This window comes from Balaenoptera musculus, chromosome 19 (genome assembly GCF_009873245.2).
Source record: "Balaenoptera musculus isolate JJ_BM4_2016_0621 chromosome 19, mBalMus1.pri.v3, whole genome shotgun sequence".
Lineage (NCBI taxonomy): Eukaryota > Metazoa > Chordata > Mammalia > Artiodactyla > Balaenopteridae > Balaenoptera > Balaenoptera musculus.
This window is the reverse complement of record NC_045803.1, coordinates 2,965,581-2,982,269: the sequence shown is the minus strand read 5'-3', so window position 1 is coordinate 2,982,269 and position 16,689 is coordinate 2,965,581. Positions and strand designations below refer to the sequence as shown.

Genomic DNA, 16,689 nt, shown 5'->3' with positions numbered 1-16,689 from the left:
CAACTACTGAAGCCTGAGTGCCTAGAGCCCGTGCTCCTCAACAAGAGAAGCCACCACAATGAGAAGCCTGCGCACCTCAACGAAGAGTAGCCCACGCTGGATGCAACTAGAGAAAGCCCACGTGCAGCAGCAAAGACCGAACACAGCCAAAAATAAATAAATTAAATAAATTAATTAAAAAACAAAAAACAAAAAACCATGATGGCAATCAATAAAATAGGAAATTGAGAAATATGAGGTGAAATCAAGACAATGTTGGGTTCCACAAGATGAAGGAAATGGATAAACTTTTATTTGCAGTAAGAAAGAGGTGGGGGAGAGAGAGAACACATTACCTGTAGTAGAAGGAATGAAGAAGAGACATCACTACAGACGCTGTAGATGTTAACAGGAGAATAAAAGAAAATAAGAGGGTAGAGCCCAGAAACCTTGCAAAATAACATAAAAGGCACTGGCCAGCTCTCATCACAAAAAGTATTCTAGCTCAAAATGTCAATTTTGGTAGTTTTAGAGATGCAACCTTATAAATATGTCATCATTCTCTTGCAACATTTAAGATTTTCTCTTTACCTTTGGCCTTTATTAGTTTGAGTATGGTAATGTCTAGGTATGGTTTTCTTTGCTTTTGTACTTAGGGTTTCTTGAGCTTCTTGGAGTAGTAGGTTGATATTTTTTTTTGGCCAAAATTGGGAAGTTTTCAGCAGGTACTTCTCTGTCCTTTTCTCTTTCACTACAACTTCCATGACTCCAATTACACGTAGGTTGAAATGCTTCGTATTGTTGCACACACCACTATTAATTTTATTCAGTTTTTTTTTATTTTTAAAGAATCATAGCAAAATACACAAAACATGAAATTTATCACCTTAACCATTTTAAGTGTACAATCCAATGGTATTAACTACGTTCATGTTGTGGTGTAATCATCACTATACTCTACCTCCAGAATTCTTTTTGTTTGCAAAACTGAAACTCTGTACTCATTAAACAATAACTGTTTTAGCACCAATTCCCAGGCCCTGGCAACCACCACTCTTTGTCTTTATAAATTAGACTCCTTAAGTATCTTATAAATGGAATCATAGTGTATTTTTCTTTTTAGATGGGCTCCATTTCACTTAGCATAATATCTACAAGGTTCACCCATTTTGTAGCAGGTGTCAAAATTTCCTTCCTTGCCCAAATGTCATCAACAGTCATAATAGTCCAGATCTATCTCAGAATGAGAGTAAAACAATATTTCATCTATATGGTTAAAAATGATTAAAGGAAGTATTTTAGGTTATAAGCTTTAACATTTTTGAAACAGTCCCTATTCGAAGAATTGCAAAATAGGGCAGAAGTAGCAGGAGGCTTTAATAGTATAAAGAATAAAAAACAAGGAAGTAAAAAATAGAAAATATTTGATTGGCTGGGGCCACATACAAAAGGTTGTTTGGGCAGAAAGAAGCAAGGAAATAAGTACAGCATCCAGAGGTGGCTTGGCTATTAGAGATTGGCTGACTGGATATATTCTGTTTATGATCCAGCGAAGCACTTACAGGAAAACAAGAATTACATTAGATTCAGTTTGCTGACCTGGTACCGCTAAGTAGGAGCAGCTCCATCTAAGACCTAGAAAGTTACTTCAACACTATTAACAAAAATAAAATGACTCTCAGGATAAATTGTTTTCCTTTGTTTGTGGTCACCTCCCTATCTTCAATAAACTCTCACGTATTCCAGAAATTAATCAAAATTTGACTGGATTAAAGGAGGGGAGGTGGAATGTGAATAAGGAGGAAATGGGAACCATCCCAATAAAAGCCCCTGCAGGGGAATGTCACTCCAGAGCTGAGCAGTCAGTGGAAGCAGGTGGGGCCACAGGAGAACCCAGTGGACTTGACGTGAGGCCACTCGGATGGAATTTCTTCTTCACGTCTCAGATTTCTCCAAAAGGCATATTTGAGAGACAAGGTCTGCAGAATGGAGATGTTTATTAATTCAGCAAGTGTTGCCTGAGGCCATCTCTGCGCCAGGCGGTGTGTGTGCATTTAGGGGCAATGGACTGAATACTCTGTCCTGAGAGAAGTAAACTGACTTCGATTTTTACACAAAAGCTGGAGAAATGACAGGGTTTCATTTTCTTTATCATCATGGCTTCACATGTTGCATAAGATGGTGAATGTCCCCCGTTGACTAAATCAACTTCTCAGGTTCTGCCAGGCCTCCTGCCACAGCCAGATGGGTCCAGCTGGGGGTAGAAGGGTCGGAGCATGACCGGCAATGTCCAACAGAAATGGAATATGGCCTGTAGAGTTCAAGGTGCACTTGAAATGAATGTGTGTTTTTCAGTTGTTGAGTGAAACTGAATACGTGCACACTTTTTTTTTTTTTACTGTTGAAACATGTCTTATTTCCATAATATGTAGAAAAATGCATTTGTAGAGTCACAAATGAACTTTATTTAGTTTATAATCTCCATCATGCACTGAGTTCAGCTTACAGAAAATTAAAAGAAAACATTTGGAAATTGATCTGAAAGAACATAATAATTGGAACAGAAATAAACAAGTCCTGAAACCATAACACTAATTCTGGAAATGTAATTTTCCCTAATACAATTTGCGTGAATGATTCATGAATTGTTCCATAATTTTCTGCTACACTTTTGTACCATATGTGTAGCAAACAGGAACATTCCCATCCACAGCTATGTGTACACAAGAATTTTCCATCCATGTTTCCATAGTCAGAGTTTCATTTGTTTTGCCCTGGATTCCACAGGGAGCCATCAGTGCCTAGACTCATCAAAGGACAGATTCTCAGGAAGCTTTGATCATCCTCAGTCGGATATGCAGGAGAAAAAAATGGACGCAGTGGCTCCCCAGCAGAAACTTTAGTGAATGTAAAAATATGGGATCCATCACCAACGTGATAAAAGGAAACAATCCCAATATTCATATCCAGGAAGATCCCCACTCGATGTAACCTGGGGCTCACCTTGAGAACAGTGGAAGGCACAGTGTGGGCGGAGAAGGCATCTCCATTTCTCAAACACACAGTCCAGAAGCCAAGATCTGGAGCCAGTTGAGTCTTCCCTCGTCGACGCACAGATTCTTTGCAAACGCCCACATCCCATTCTTGGCTGGACCCCAAGTCCACCTCCCAGTAATGGCGGCCAGAGGTGAACAGAGGGAATCCCAGGACACAAGTTGTACGGCTGAATCTCTCAGGGCGGGACCTCTTCTTCTGCTTGAAAAACCCACAACGGACAGTTTTCAGGTCCTCAGAAATGATGAGGTACTTGTTGGCTGTGTCAACATCCAAGGTCACATCCACTGTGGAAAGAAAAATAAGCAAGTACATACACTAGGCACTATAATCCATGGCTTCTGAAAAGTCCCAAATGTCTCATTCACTTTCACTCCTTTAACTCTACACTTCTTTCCTAAGCAGAAAGTTCCTGGGGAAGATTCCCTGACCTGGATTAGATCCAATTCCATGTATAGAATGAATGATTAAAATGGAACTAGTCTTTCTGATTCATACTGGTGTTTTCTTTACATTAATTGGATTATTTGATTAAAATATTATTTCTTCTCTTCAGTACATGATATACATGAAAAACAGAGTCCACGGGTGTTGATTTTTCTCAAAAATTTCCAGTTGACACAGACTCTGTCAAAATATAGACATCAAATGTACATTTGAATGATGGTGATTTTACATATTGCAGAATAATTTTGAAATAGTAAGGTTTTTTCTTCTTTTTGCATCTACTTTCTTTGTTTAGAGTTGTCGAATAGGCAATTGCATTCCAGTCCTTTTTCATTCTCTGGAGCTATAGAAAAATATAAAGAAAACATGCTAGGGGTCTTTGGATGAGATGGGTTAACTCTGAAAGTCAAGATAGAGGAAGGGATTCCCATAGACATGGGTAAGGATGTACTGGGATCTTGTAGCAACTTAGACCCAGAACTGGATGGGGCAGTGCTCACGGGCCAGGTAAACTAGAGAAGTACTATGTGTTTTGGCAACATCTCCAACTAACCCTGTGATGAGGATGGGTACATAGACCTGCCTGTCCTAATGTGACCATGTGCATAGAGACACAGGAACCTCAGAAATAAACCCTCTGGACCAAAGGCCAATGGCTTCACTTGGCTCCTTTATAACATGGTTCTTTGGGAGGTGCTCAGACTTCTTGACCATTGGAGAGAACTTGTGAAGGCTTGTCAAGTTTCTGTGACAGGTTTCACCATCATAAATACAGGTTTGCATGGAGCAAAACGGAAACTCACTCAAGAAGTAAAACAAGTGGTTACTTTCCCAATGACACTGCTGGCTGGAATGTGTATCATCGCCCAACCATCACACCCCATTCACACCCAAGGACCCATCGTAGGAGGCAGGGAATGGGTGACAGAATAAGACTGTGGCACTCTCCAATGAGCCTGGGAGGTCTGTCCTAGCATTCCGAATTAGACACGCAGCTAAGCTGTGATAATTCCCCTTTGCTCAGAATTCTGAGCCTGAATCAGGCATCTTAGGTCCAGGTCAGGGATTGAAGCGCATGCTGCAGTGCTCAGGTCCAGACTCGGCAACAGGACTGAAACTTACAGTCACGACCACATGCACTTTCACCATCCTTTTCCCTGGGGGGCTTGTGCTCTAAGTATTCCTTGTCCACACTCACTGCGCATAGAATCACCTGGGGCTTTTAAACAGTGCATATCTCTGGGCCTCGCTGCATGAAGGGTTCAGATTCACTAGATGCAGGGGCCTGTTACTCAAAGTGTGGGCCATGAACCTTCACTACCAGCACCACTGGAGCTCAAGTCAGAAATCCAGATTCACAGGTCGGCCCAGAGCTCAAGAAGAAGAACCCGCATTTAAACTGGATGGTCAGGGAATTTATACATCCTCAAAGTTGAAAAACCAGATTGTGTCGCAGTGCCACCCAAAGAAACTCAACGAGAGCCCCGTGTGGATTTTAAATTTTCTTACGTGTTTAAAAATATCAATCAGGTATAATTGATTTTAATAATACATTCCATATCCTCCAATATATCCACATCTGATTTCTACTTGTGGCAATCGCCACATTTCAAGTGATCAGGAGCTGCCAGTGGCCATTGGAAATATTCCAATGTATCTAATATTGGATAGCATAGGACTAGGGCATGGCCTAAATATTATCTTTTCTTAAAAATCTACAGATACGGGGAAGCGGGGGAGGGATAAATTGGGAGATTGGGATTGACACATACACACTACTATATATAAAACAGATAACTAATAAGGACCTACTGTATAGCACAGGGAACTCTGCTCAATACTCTGTAATGACCTATATGAGAAAAGAATCTAAAAAAGAGTGGATATATGTATATGTATAACTGATTCACTTTGCTGTACACCTGAAACTAACACAACATTGTAAATCAACTATACCCCAATAAAATTTTTGAAAAAGTCAACAGATAGTTCTTATCTATACTTACAGGCGAGAACAATGGTTTCTTGGAAAGAATAGAAATTTCAGGTGCCAGAATTCAGCTAGTGCCCTTATTTAGTGGAGAGCTTTTGAAAAGGTGCTTTTTCCTGGGCCCTTTATGGGTTGAGGGCAGTTGGTATAGATGTCTTACCTTGGAACTTCCGCATCCTTGGGTTCATCTGGAGAACAGCTCTCAGTTGGGGCTCTAACTCCTTAACCTTTGAAACCAGAGCTCCGAGCTTGAGAGCGCGCCTGAGGTCATTCTTCTGTGAGACCACAGAGCAGTTGGGGCACAATAAACCTTCCCCATCAGCCTCCTTCTGCAGTGAATCGAGGCACTGGAAGCAGCAGACATATCCACATTTCAGGTACATGGGGTTTTCGAGATAATTCAGGCAAACCATACATTTACTTGCTTCCTTAAAGTGTTCAGCCATGGGTCCTCTATGGGAAAAATGCGCAAGAGATTGTAATTTCCATGAGTTGAATCGATACTATTCCCTGGGTCACTTTTGTCTTTACATGCATAGCAATTTGAAATCATTATTACTATGTAATGAAGACATAACATAAGTACAAATATAAATGACTCATACCCCCGGAGTTCTGATTTTTGAAATGCTGTTTGGAATGAAGGACATGATTCATCCTTGGGGTATAATTTAGGTGGTGAGAGGGTTTATACTACACCTGAGCTGTCAGATATGGTGTCCACCAGCCATGTATGGCTACAGAGCACCTGAGGTGGGGCTCATCCGTATTGAAAGGTGTTGTAAGTGTCAGATGCACACTCAGTTTGGAAGACATGATTAGAAAAAGACAACATAAACGATCTCCTTGAGAACTTTCAAAAGTTGATTATAAGGAAGATAAAAATCACATGATCGTCTCAATAGATGCAGAAAAAGCATTTCACAAAATTCAACATCCATTCCTGATAAAAACCCTCATCAAGAGGCTATAGAGGGAACATATCTCACATAATAAAGCTCATTTACAACCAATCTACACCCAACATAATACTCAGTGGTGAAAAGCTGAAAGTCTTTTCTCTAACTTCAGGAACAAGACAAGGACGCCCGCTCTTACCACTCTATTTATCATAGTATTGGTAGTCCTAGCCATAGCAATTAGACTGGAAAAAGAAATAAAAGGCATCCAAATCGGCAGGAAAGTAGTTAAACTGTTACGATTTGCAGATGACATGATACTCTGTATAAAGAAACAAAGTCTCCACCTCGAAAATAATATGAATTCAGCAAGGTTGTAGGATACAAGATTAATATACAGGAATCTGTTGTGTGCTTATACACTAATAATGAACTATCAGGAAGAGAAAGTAAAAAAACAATCCCATTTAAAATCCATCAAAAAAATACTTGGGGGAAAAATAGTATAAATGAACTTATATACAAAATAGAAATAGACCCACAGACATAGAAAACAAACTTATGGTTATCAAAGGGGAAAGGAGGGGAGGGATAAATTAGGAATTTGGGATTAACATATACACACTACTATATATAAAATAGATAACCAACAAGGACCTACTGTATAGCACAGGGAACTATACTCAATATTCTGTAATAACCTATATGGGAAAAGAATCTGAAAAAAATAGATATATATGTATGTATAACTGAATTACTTTGCTGCACACCTGAAACTAACACAACATTGTAAACAACTATACTTCAATTAAAAGAAAGAAAGAAAAAAAGAGTTATTAACAGCAAAACAAAACAAAAACCTGGGAATAATCTTAACCAAGGAGGTGACAGACCTATACTCTGAAAACTATAAAACACTGATGAAGGAAATTGAAGGTGATTCAAAGGAATGGCAAGATATCCAAAGCTCTTGGACTGCAAGAATTAATATTATTAAAATGGCCATATTACTAAATGCAACCTACAGATTTAATGAAATCTTTATAAAATACCCTTGATACTTTTCACAGGACTAGAACATATAATTCTAAAATTTTATGGAACCATAAAAGACCTGAAATTGCAAAAGCAATCTTGAGAAAAAAGATAAAGCTGGGGGCATAACCCTCCCAGACTTCAGACTATACTACAAAGCTACAGTAATCAAAACACCATGGTACCGGCACAAAATCAGATACAGAGATCAGTGGAGCAAAATAGAGAGCCCAGAAAAAGACCTACACACCCCTGGCCAGTTAATCTACTACAAAGGAGGAAGGAATATACAATAGAGAAAACACGGTCTCTTCAACAAGTGGTGCTGGGAAAACTAGACAGCTGCACGTGAAACAATGAGATTAGAACATTCCCTCACACCATACACAAAAATAAACTCAAAACACTTTAAAGACTTGACTATAAGACCTGAAACCATAAAACTCCTAGAATTGAACATAGGCAGAACATTCTTTGACATAAATTGTAGCAACATTTTCTTGGATCAGTTTCCCAAGGCAAAAGAAATAAAAGCAAAAATAAAGAAATGGGACCTAATTAAACTTAAAAGCTTTTGTACAGCAAAGGAAACCATCAACAAAAATGAAAGGACAACATAAGGAATGGGAGAAAATGTTTGTAACTGATGCAACTGACAAGGGGTTAATATCCAAAATATACAACAGGTTATATAATGCAATATCAAAACCTAAAAAAACCCAATCAAAAATGGGCAGATGATCTGAATAGATACTTTCCAAAGAAGACATACAGATGGCCATCCAGAACATGAAAAGATGCTCAACATTGCTAATCAGAGAAATGAAAATCAAAACTGCAACACGATATCACCTTACACCAGTCAGAATGGCCATAACCAAAAAGTCTACAAATAACAAATGTTGGAGAGGATGTGGAGAAAAGACAATACTTGTACACTGTTAGTGGGAATGTAAATTGGTGCAGCCACTGTGGAGAACAGTATGGAGGTTCCTTAAAAAACTAAAAATAGAGCTACCATATGATGCAGCAACCCCACTCCTGGATATATATCCAGAAAAAATGAAAACTCTAATTTGAAAAGATACATGCACACCAATGTTAATAGCAGCATTATTTAAAATAGCCAAGACATGGGTGCAACCTAAGTGCCCATCAACAGATGATTGGATTAAGAAGATGTGAATATATCTAATATAATGGAATCCACTCAACCATAAAAAAGAGTAAAATACTGCCATTTGCATTAATGTCAATGGACCTAGAGATTATTATGCATAGTGAAATATGTCAGACAGAGAAAGACATATACTGTATAGCACTTATATGTGGAAGGTAAAAAATAATACAAATGAATGTTTATGCAAAATAGAAACAGGCTTGCAGATATAGAAAACAATTGTGTGGTAACCAAAGGGGAGAGGGCACGGTGGAGGGCAGTGCTATGTGATTAACAGATAGAAATTACTATACATAAAATTTATAAAACAACAAGGATATATTGTATAGCACAGGGATATACTCCCATTATCTTGTAATAACCTATAATGGAGAATAATCTGCAAAAATACTGAATCACTATGCTGTACCTCAAAGTAACACAATATTGAAAATCAACTATTCTTCAATAAAAAATAACTGTAATGAGGATGTTAGTATCAATGCAAGTAAATAAAGATTAGTTTGTCTTTTAAAATAAGAAAGCTGATGTTGCAATGATTACATTTTGCCTTTTAAAATTGATTAGTTTGATTCTCCTTTGTTTATGTGGATACTAGGAAATGAATTTATAATCACATTTGTGGGTCACCTCGTATTTCTCCTGGACAGCACTGGTCTAGACCCACACACCCTCCAACTCCCCACCTGTCCAACCTGCATGTGGCAAAAACTCACAGCAGAACTTGAGAGGTGGAATAAGTCTGTGGCTGAAACTTCATTCATCTCTCACAGAGTCTGCCAAGTCCTGATTAGACTCAGGATAATGAAGATGTTATTATTTCTCCAACCCGAGTATTGACCATCTAAGTTCTGCCTATTCTCCCATCAGAGGTCCTTGTGTCTCCAGGTGCACATGCTGTGCTTGGGTTGAGTTGGCCTCAGATAACACTTGCTGAATTAATAAATCACTCCATTCCCGATACCTTGCTTTCTTATATTTGCTTTTTGTAGAAAATTGAGAAGTTAAAAACAAAATCCCATAAGACAGGCTCACCTCTGCTCAAGTAGGTCCAGCTGCTTCCCCTGACAGCTCAGTTCTGGAGTGAGATCCACCGAAAGGGGCTTTTTTTAGAGGCGGCTCCTCCCATCTCACTCCCATCCTGCCTCTCTTCATTAATCCAATCAGGTTGTGATTTAATTCTGGCATTAGTGAGATTTTTTCCCCCTCCAGTCATAAAGAGATTAACACACACACAAGAGATAATTGTATCTTGAAAGTGTTATTTTTAAACTAATTTTGCCATATTATCATCTAGTTTAGATCTCGAGTATTCTGTCTGTTGATGATAAGAATTGGAATTAGGGTTGAAATTAATAGAACATTGCCATCATGATTAATCCTAAAACAAATGAACTAGTTTTAATTTATTTTTTTAAAATTTTTATTGGAGTAGAGTTGCTTTACAATGGTGTGTTAGCTTCTGCTGTACTGCAAAGTGAATCAGCTTTACGTATACATATATCCCCTCCTTGATCTTTGAAGTAGAAGCTCCCATTTTGATTAAGATAATTAATTAAACTACATAGGAATCGTCCCTAAAATCGAACTCCCTAGAGCACAGTCATTTCTTCGAAAGAGTGTTTTCTCCATTAGTGTGAAGATGCTTGCTTAGAAGTTTGGTAAACAAACCTCAAAACTGTTCCCTGACAATTAGAATAGGACCTTCATGGCTGGCTATGTTAGTTACAAAATAAAAAAGAACAGTTGCAAGTTACTATATAATATTACTATTTTTGTTACTTCACAATATATATGAACTGAGATAAATTTCTTTTTAAAAATATTCAAGGGACTTCACCGGCGGTCCAGTGGTTAGGACTCTGTGCTTCCACTGCAGGGGGCACAGGTTCGATCCCTGGTCGGGGAACTAAGATCCTGCATGCCACGTGGCTCGGGCAAAAAAAAAAAAATTTCAAAAACTGTTCCCTGAGATTTTGTGTGACTCATTAGTGATGACGGTTTAAGCGGTAGAATGTAAAATTGGGAGACTGTGGGATGGGTGTCAGGGTGGAAGGGTTTAGATTAGATTGAGGTGATTACATTATCATGGCTTTCATTTCATTTCCACACTAGTCATTTTTTTTTTTTTTTCACACTAGTCATTTGATGGAATTTTCTGGATCCTCTCATCACTTCACGTCCAAAGCAGAGGCACTCTCGCTATCCAGTGTTTCCCATCGAGTGCTGTCCCATCCCCTCCGGGTTCTCAATTGCTGCCCCATCATCGTTCTCCCTTCCCCGTGCCCAAGCCTGAAGGTTCATTTTTGCAGACAAGAGGATGAACCTCTGTGTCTGTTCTTGATTTGCTCACAAGGTACCTACCACAATCTCCATCTTTTCTTAGATTCATAAATATAAAGCAAAAATCCTTGTAATTCTAATTGATGGCTATGTGGTTGATTTGGGAAATGGTGATTGGGCAGTACAGAAGGGAAAAATAAGTTCAATATTTCAAAAATAATTCTGTCACATACTTTGTATTGCTTCCTGTCTTCTGTTGAAATGTTTACTAATTAATTAGTTAACTATGATGAAGTAGGATCTGTGTTCATGTGAGTCATTAATTTAATCCTAGTTGGGAAGTTTAGGAAGATTTGTGTGTGAAAGTTTTAATGTCTGCAGAAAGAGCAGTAATAAACCAACTAAAATGAAAAAGGGCTATTTGGGCCATATGGTCTGTCCATTTGTGAAAGGACTTACTTTTTCTCCACCATGGATGTGACCTTGGATGTGGCATGGCCAATGCTCACCTCATCATTTCTGATGACCCGAGGAGCTTGTGATGTGAACGTATCAAGCAGATTCAGAAAAAGCATAATGAGAGGTTCAGCTTTGAATTATGTGCCCTTGGCTTCCCTTCATTTACCTTTGGCTCCATCACAGGGAGTTGGATATGGAACCAGCCATGACTGCCTGTCGGCGGCAACGTGGACCCAGGACTTGAATGGGGGTAGTCCTCAAAGGAAGGGTGAAACTTGAATATGAAAGGTTTTCTGGATGCCACCACCTCCAGCTATCTTGACTATCAGGTCAGGGGACAGTCTGCTTGTCCTAAAGTGACCTTGAGGGTGGAGCCAATAGGAGCCTCAGAAGGGAACCCTCTGATACAAGAACCAATTAATTCACCAACACTCCCTCATGACTCAGCTCAATGGAAGATGCTGGGCTGTGTCTGACAATCTAAGAAGGGTTGCCGATTACAAAAACATCTAGATCACATTTCACAATCCCAAGCCCAGGTTGGCATGGAGGAAATTCTAATATCACAAGAGATATTGTGGACTGGATTATGTGCCAAAACATACATTGTACTCATCCCAGCAGGGCCACCACTGATTCTATTACCTATTAGAAGAGGCACAGAGAAGAGGGAGAGAACAAGGCAGACTTGGTGCATCCAGGGAGACTGGTCTGGGAATCTGGTAGGCTCTGGTCTGGAATCTTGATTTTAGTGCATTACATATGCAGCTGTGCTCACATAATGCACATTAACTGTGGACCTTTCTTAAAGCCCCATCACAAACTTAATACAGAGTTAACATGTGCCTTTGAATTAGGAATGATTTCCTGTTGTAAAGGTCAGCCAGTGAGGGAAGCATATGCTGCAGTGCTGAGGTCCGGAGTCCGTAACTGGACCTAAGCTCACAGCAATGGCGACCAATGCACTTAGACCACCCTTTGCCTGGGGGCCCGGGCACTGGAGTAGATCATTCATGTAGTGACTGCCTACACTCGCTGTGGATTACCATCACCTGGATGCGCTTGTGGATGAGAACCAACAAAATTTAAGGAAGATAGTTGCTGCACTATCTTCCTCATACTTGCTGGGATTTTATAACTGTGTTCCACACAATGCAGTGGAAGCAGCAGGGTGTGTACCTCATCACAGGTGAGCACAGAAATCAGGGCTGGTGTGTAGACCTTTCAAGAGAGGTCGTGAGACCTAGAGATTGTCATACAGAGTGAAGTAAGTCAGAGAGAGAAAGACAAATACTGTATAATATCGCTTATATGTGGAATCTAGAAAAATGGTACAAATGAACTTGTTTGCAAAGCAGAAATAGAGACACAGATGTAGGAAACAAACTTATGGGTACCAAGGGGGGAAGGGGAGTTGGGATGAACTGGGAGGTGGGGATTGACATATATACACTACTATGTATAAAATAGATAACTAACGAGAACCTACTGTGTAGCACAGCGAACTCTACTCAGTGCTCTGTGGTGACCTAAATGGGAAGGGAATCTAAAAAAGATTGGATATATGTATACGTATAACTGAATTACTTTGCTGTACAGCAGAAACTAACACAACACTGTAAAGCAACTATACTCCAATAAAAATTAATTTCAAAAATTGAATTAAAAAAAAAAGAGAGGATGAGAAAGTCCCACTAAGAGAGCTCGTCATGTGCCTAGAGCAATGGACAAAGGGGTTGGAAACAAGGCCCTGGATAGAGGGACACAGGGAAAGTTGGGGAGGATGCAAGTCCTTTGCTTCCAGTGTAGAATCACTGAAGCTTTCTTCTGATGGTGTCTTGGTCTTAGCCATCAGTACCACCTGGAGTTCTTTTCAATATTGTCCTTAGTGTTCAGGCTGCTATAACAAAATATCGCCCACTGGGAGGCTTATAAACAACAGAAACTTATAGCTCACATTTCTGGAGGTTGTAAGTCCAAGTTCAAGGCTGCAGCATGGTCCACATTTGGTGAGAGCCTTCTTCCTGGTTCGTGGCCAGCGCCTAGTCCCTGCTGTTGGCAGAGGTCATGGAGAGGATGTGACCACTGGTTGACACAAGATCTTGACCTGGGCAATCAGAGGCTCCTCACCCAGTCCCCCGTCCTTGGAAGATACATTCTACCCACATTTCCCATTGCTGGAGCTGTTTTCAAGGGCACAGCCTTGAGAGACTAAGGTGTTGAAACCATCTTCACTGAATAGAAGACTGAACCCTCACCTCCTTTACCATCATCTTTAGGAGTTATGATTTCAATATATGAATGCCAGAGGGACCTTTAGATCATAGCATGGTGCAAGGTACATTCCACTGTATTTCCAAGTATAAAATGCAAAGGTGTATACCACAAAGAGTATTGTTTTAATTCCTAACTCCAATTTTAAAAAATCATGCATTTTTAACTTTGTCAAGAGTAACAGGATTTCGCAGATCTGAAAAATTAACTGTGTTTCAACTTACTACACATTATTTTTTCTTCCCCCTGTTGACTAAGGTTAAGGAAGGATAGAGGAGCATTTTCCATAAAGAGATAAAAATAGTAGGAACACTTTCATATACAAACACAGCAAACACACAGAAGAATGACACAGAAGATCTGGACAGAAATTAGAACTGAAATCTACTGAAGTAGATTATCAGAAAATAAAAATGTATGTCATTTTAGGGCAGTGTATTTCTCTCTGTGTATTTCTGTTTCTATGTGTATGGTATATGTCTGTCACTGGATCTTAATTCATGTTTCAGGACTTTTAAGTCCCAACCCAAACTCTGCACATCCACGTGTCCTTTTATATTCACACGTAAAGCTAATCTGTTAGGTCTGAGAAAATCAGTGGACGCTTTTATACATGGTTGAGGATCTCAGTGGCTTTGAATGGCTTGGCACAAATTCCAAAGTGACCCCATACCTCTTTCCCTCATCATTGGGGGCTCCAGGGCACAAGGACTTTCAGGGAACCTCATGATTCTGGTACCACTCTGAAACATACACAATATATTTTCAACTTCTACCTGCTCAGCCAGGGCATGAATGGGGCAGCTCAGGACAAGGCAGGGTGAGCACCTGCCCTGCCCAATTGTGCTGACAGCACAGCTCTGAGTTCCTCTCCTGTTGGAGAGCCCTTCTCTCCTGTTTCCTGCCCTGAGATTGAACACAAGGAAGCACTCATCTGCCTGGACTTGGTTCCAGAGCTCTGTGCAGGGAAGTGTCAATCAGGATGGGCCATAGTTATAGGGACAGGGTGCCTGGACCCGATCTCCCCACAGAGGTGCCATTATCATGCCATCTGTAGTAGGGGTGACACTGTCTGCATGGAGAGTCTGGGGCGTCTCCAATGAGGAGCAAATCTTATCCCCAGGGCTCCTCACCCTCATCCACGTCTGGGGATTAGTGACAACTCCTGGGAATTACTGAAATCTACATGAGCAGCTGAGCAGAGGTCAGGAAAGTTTTCTGTGTTCCCTGTGGGAGAATCCAAGTTTAGAGTGAAAGTCATAATTGGGGGGAGGGGACACTCAAGGTGCACCAGGAGCCCCCTTCACTATGTTTCTCGTTGGGCATTTTCCTTCATGATCTCACTTTTTCAAACTGTTCCAAAGTCTGTTCACCATGATCATCAGCATATGATCTGAAGGCTGGACTTTCCCTTGAGTTTAAGTTCCATAATCCTTTCAATTTACGGCCTCGGGTCTGTTTAATCTGGAAAATACCCCATTTGAAGGCAGTGTTTCCCTCCTCAGAACCCTCAGGTCTCTAAGACACACATGGATCTCTCTCCTTGAGTCTCTCATTGGACCACCAGCCTCTCCCTGTGTTCTGGGCAATTAATGCTGGAAAGAAGCATTCCTGGACATACAGACAGGGGTTAGGAAGAAGCATTGATTAAGAAATATAGAGACATACTAGAATTCTTTAAATTTGACATTGAATTAATCAATTTATATTTAGATATTTCAATTGATAATTGAATATTTGAAACAAACTCCATCAGCTGGCAAATGGGCCTGATGCAATTTTTCTCTTAGACTATAGAGAAGAAAGGGCACATAAATCTTCCCATCAGGTTCCTTTTGCAGCAAACTGATGCACTGAGGGCACCAGACAAGTCCACATTTCAGGTACACGGGTTTTTCAAGATAAGCCAGGCAGATAGGTCAGCTACTGCTTATTTAAATTATGCAACCACGGCCCCCGCTTGGGAAAAATGTGCATGATAATGATTTCAATGTGTTGAATGATTATTAATCATGTAGATCTGTCCCCACACATTTAAACACAGAGAGAGACTGTGGACCTACTATGTGCCATCCCTAGCACTAGGTAACAAAGGTCCAAACAGAAATACTCATGTCCTTGGTTCTGATATTTGAAATGCTGGTTCTATGAAGGACATGATTCATCACGAGACTTTTAGCTGAGCTGGTGAAAGGGTGTAGATGTGGGCTGTCCATTGTGGAAGCCTCCAGTCCCTTGTGGCTATTGAGCTCCTGAAATGGGCTTGTCTGAACTGAGAGATGCTGTGGGTATAACATACATACTGGATTTCAAAAATGTAGTAAGACAGAGAGGATGTAAACTCTCTTGTCAAGAACTATTCAGAGTCGATTACAGCTTGAAATGACAAGATTTAGGATATTAAAATAAGCTAGAGGTTTTTTTCCCTTCATTTTCTTTACTGTGACTGCAGGAAGATTTATAATTATATCTGGGGGTCATGTTCTATTTCTGTTGGACCTTGCAGGTGTAGACTCAGAAGTTCTTCATCTGCCCCAGCTAGACCTGTAATAGGGAAGAGCCAAACCTGACTACTTATCGGATCTGTTTCTTTTACTTTAACCTTTGCTTTCTGCTGCTTTTTTTTTTTTTTTTTTAATTTTTTATTTATTTATTTATTTATTTATTTATTTTTAATTTATGGCTATGTTGGGTCTTCGTTTCTGTGCGAGGGCTTTCTCTAGTTGTGGCAAGTGGGAGCCACTCTTCATCGCTGTGCGCGGGCCTCTCACTATCGCGGCCTCTCTTGTTGCGGAGCACAGGCTCCAGACACGCAGGCTCAGTAATTGTGGCTCACGGGCCCAGCTGCTCCGCAGCATGTGGGATCTTCCCAGACCAGGGCTCGAACTCGTGTCCCCTGCATTAGCAGGCAGATTCTCAACCACTGCGCCACCAGGGAAGCCCTCTGCTGCTTTTTATTCACTGAAAGGATACTGTCTATAAATAATGGCCTGCCTCAGGGAAACCTGCCCTGTGCCTGAAGGTTAAACCAAAGTGCCTTTGTTCAGGGAAACAGCAGGACCCTGTTTCACCTGTGGATGACTGCAAGA

General features: G+C 40.3%; 1 protein-coding gene across 1 annotated transcript; it reads right to left on the bottom strand.

The window, feature by feature from the left end:
- Positions 1 to 2,739: 2,739 nt before the first annotated feature.
- RFPL4A (ret finger protein like 4A) lies at positions 2,740 to 5,916 on the bottom strand. Its single transcript, XM_036833985.1, has 2 exons — positions 5,631 to 5,916; positions 2,740 to 3,320 (listed from the first exon to the last, which is right to left on the bottom strand). The coding sequence occupies exons 1-2, from the start codon at positions 5,914 to 5,916 to the stop codon at positions 2,740 to 2,742; spliced, it is 867 nt and encodes a 288-aa protein (XP_036689880.1).
- Between the last annotated feature and the right edge of the window lie 10,773 nt (positions 5,917 to 16,689).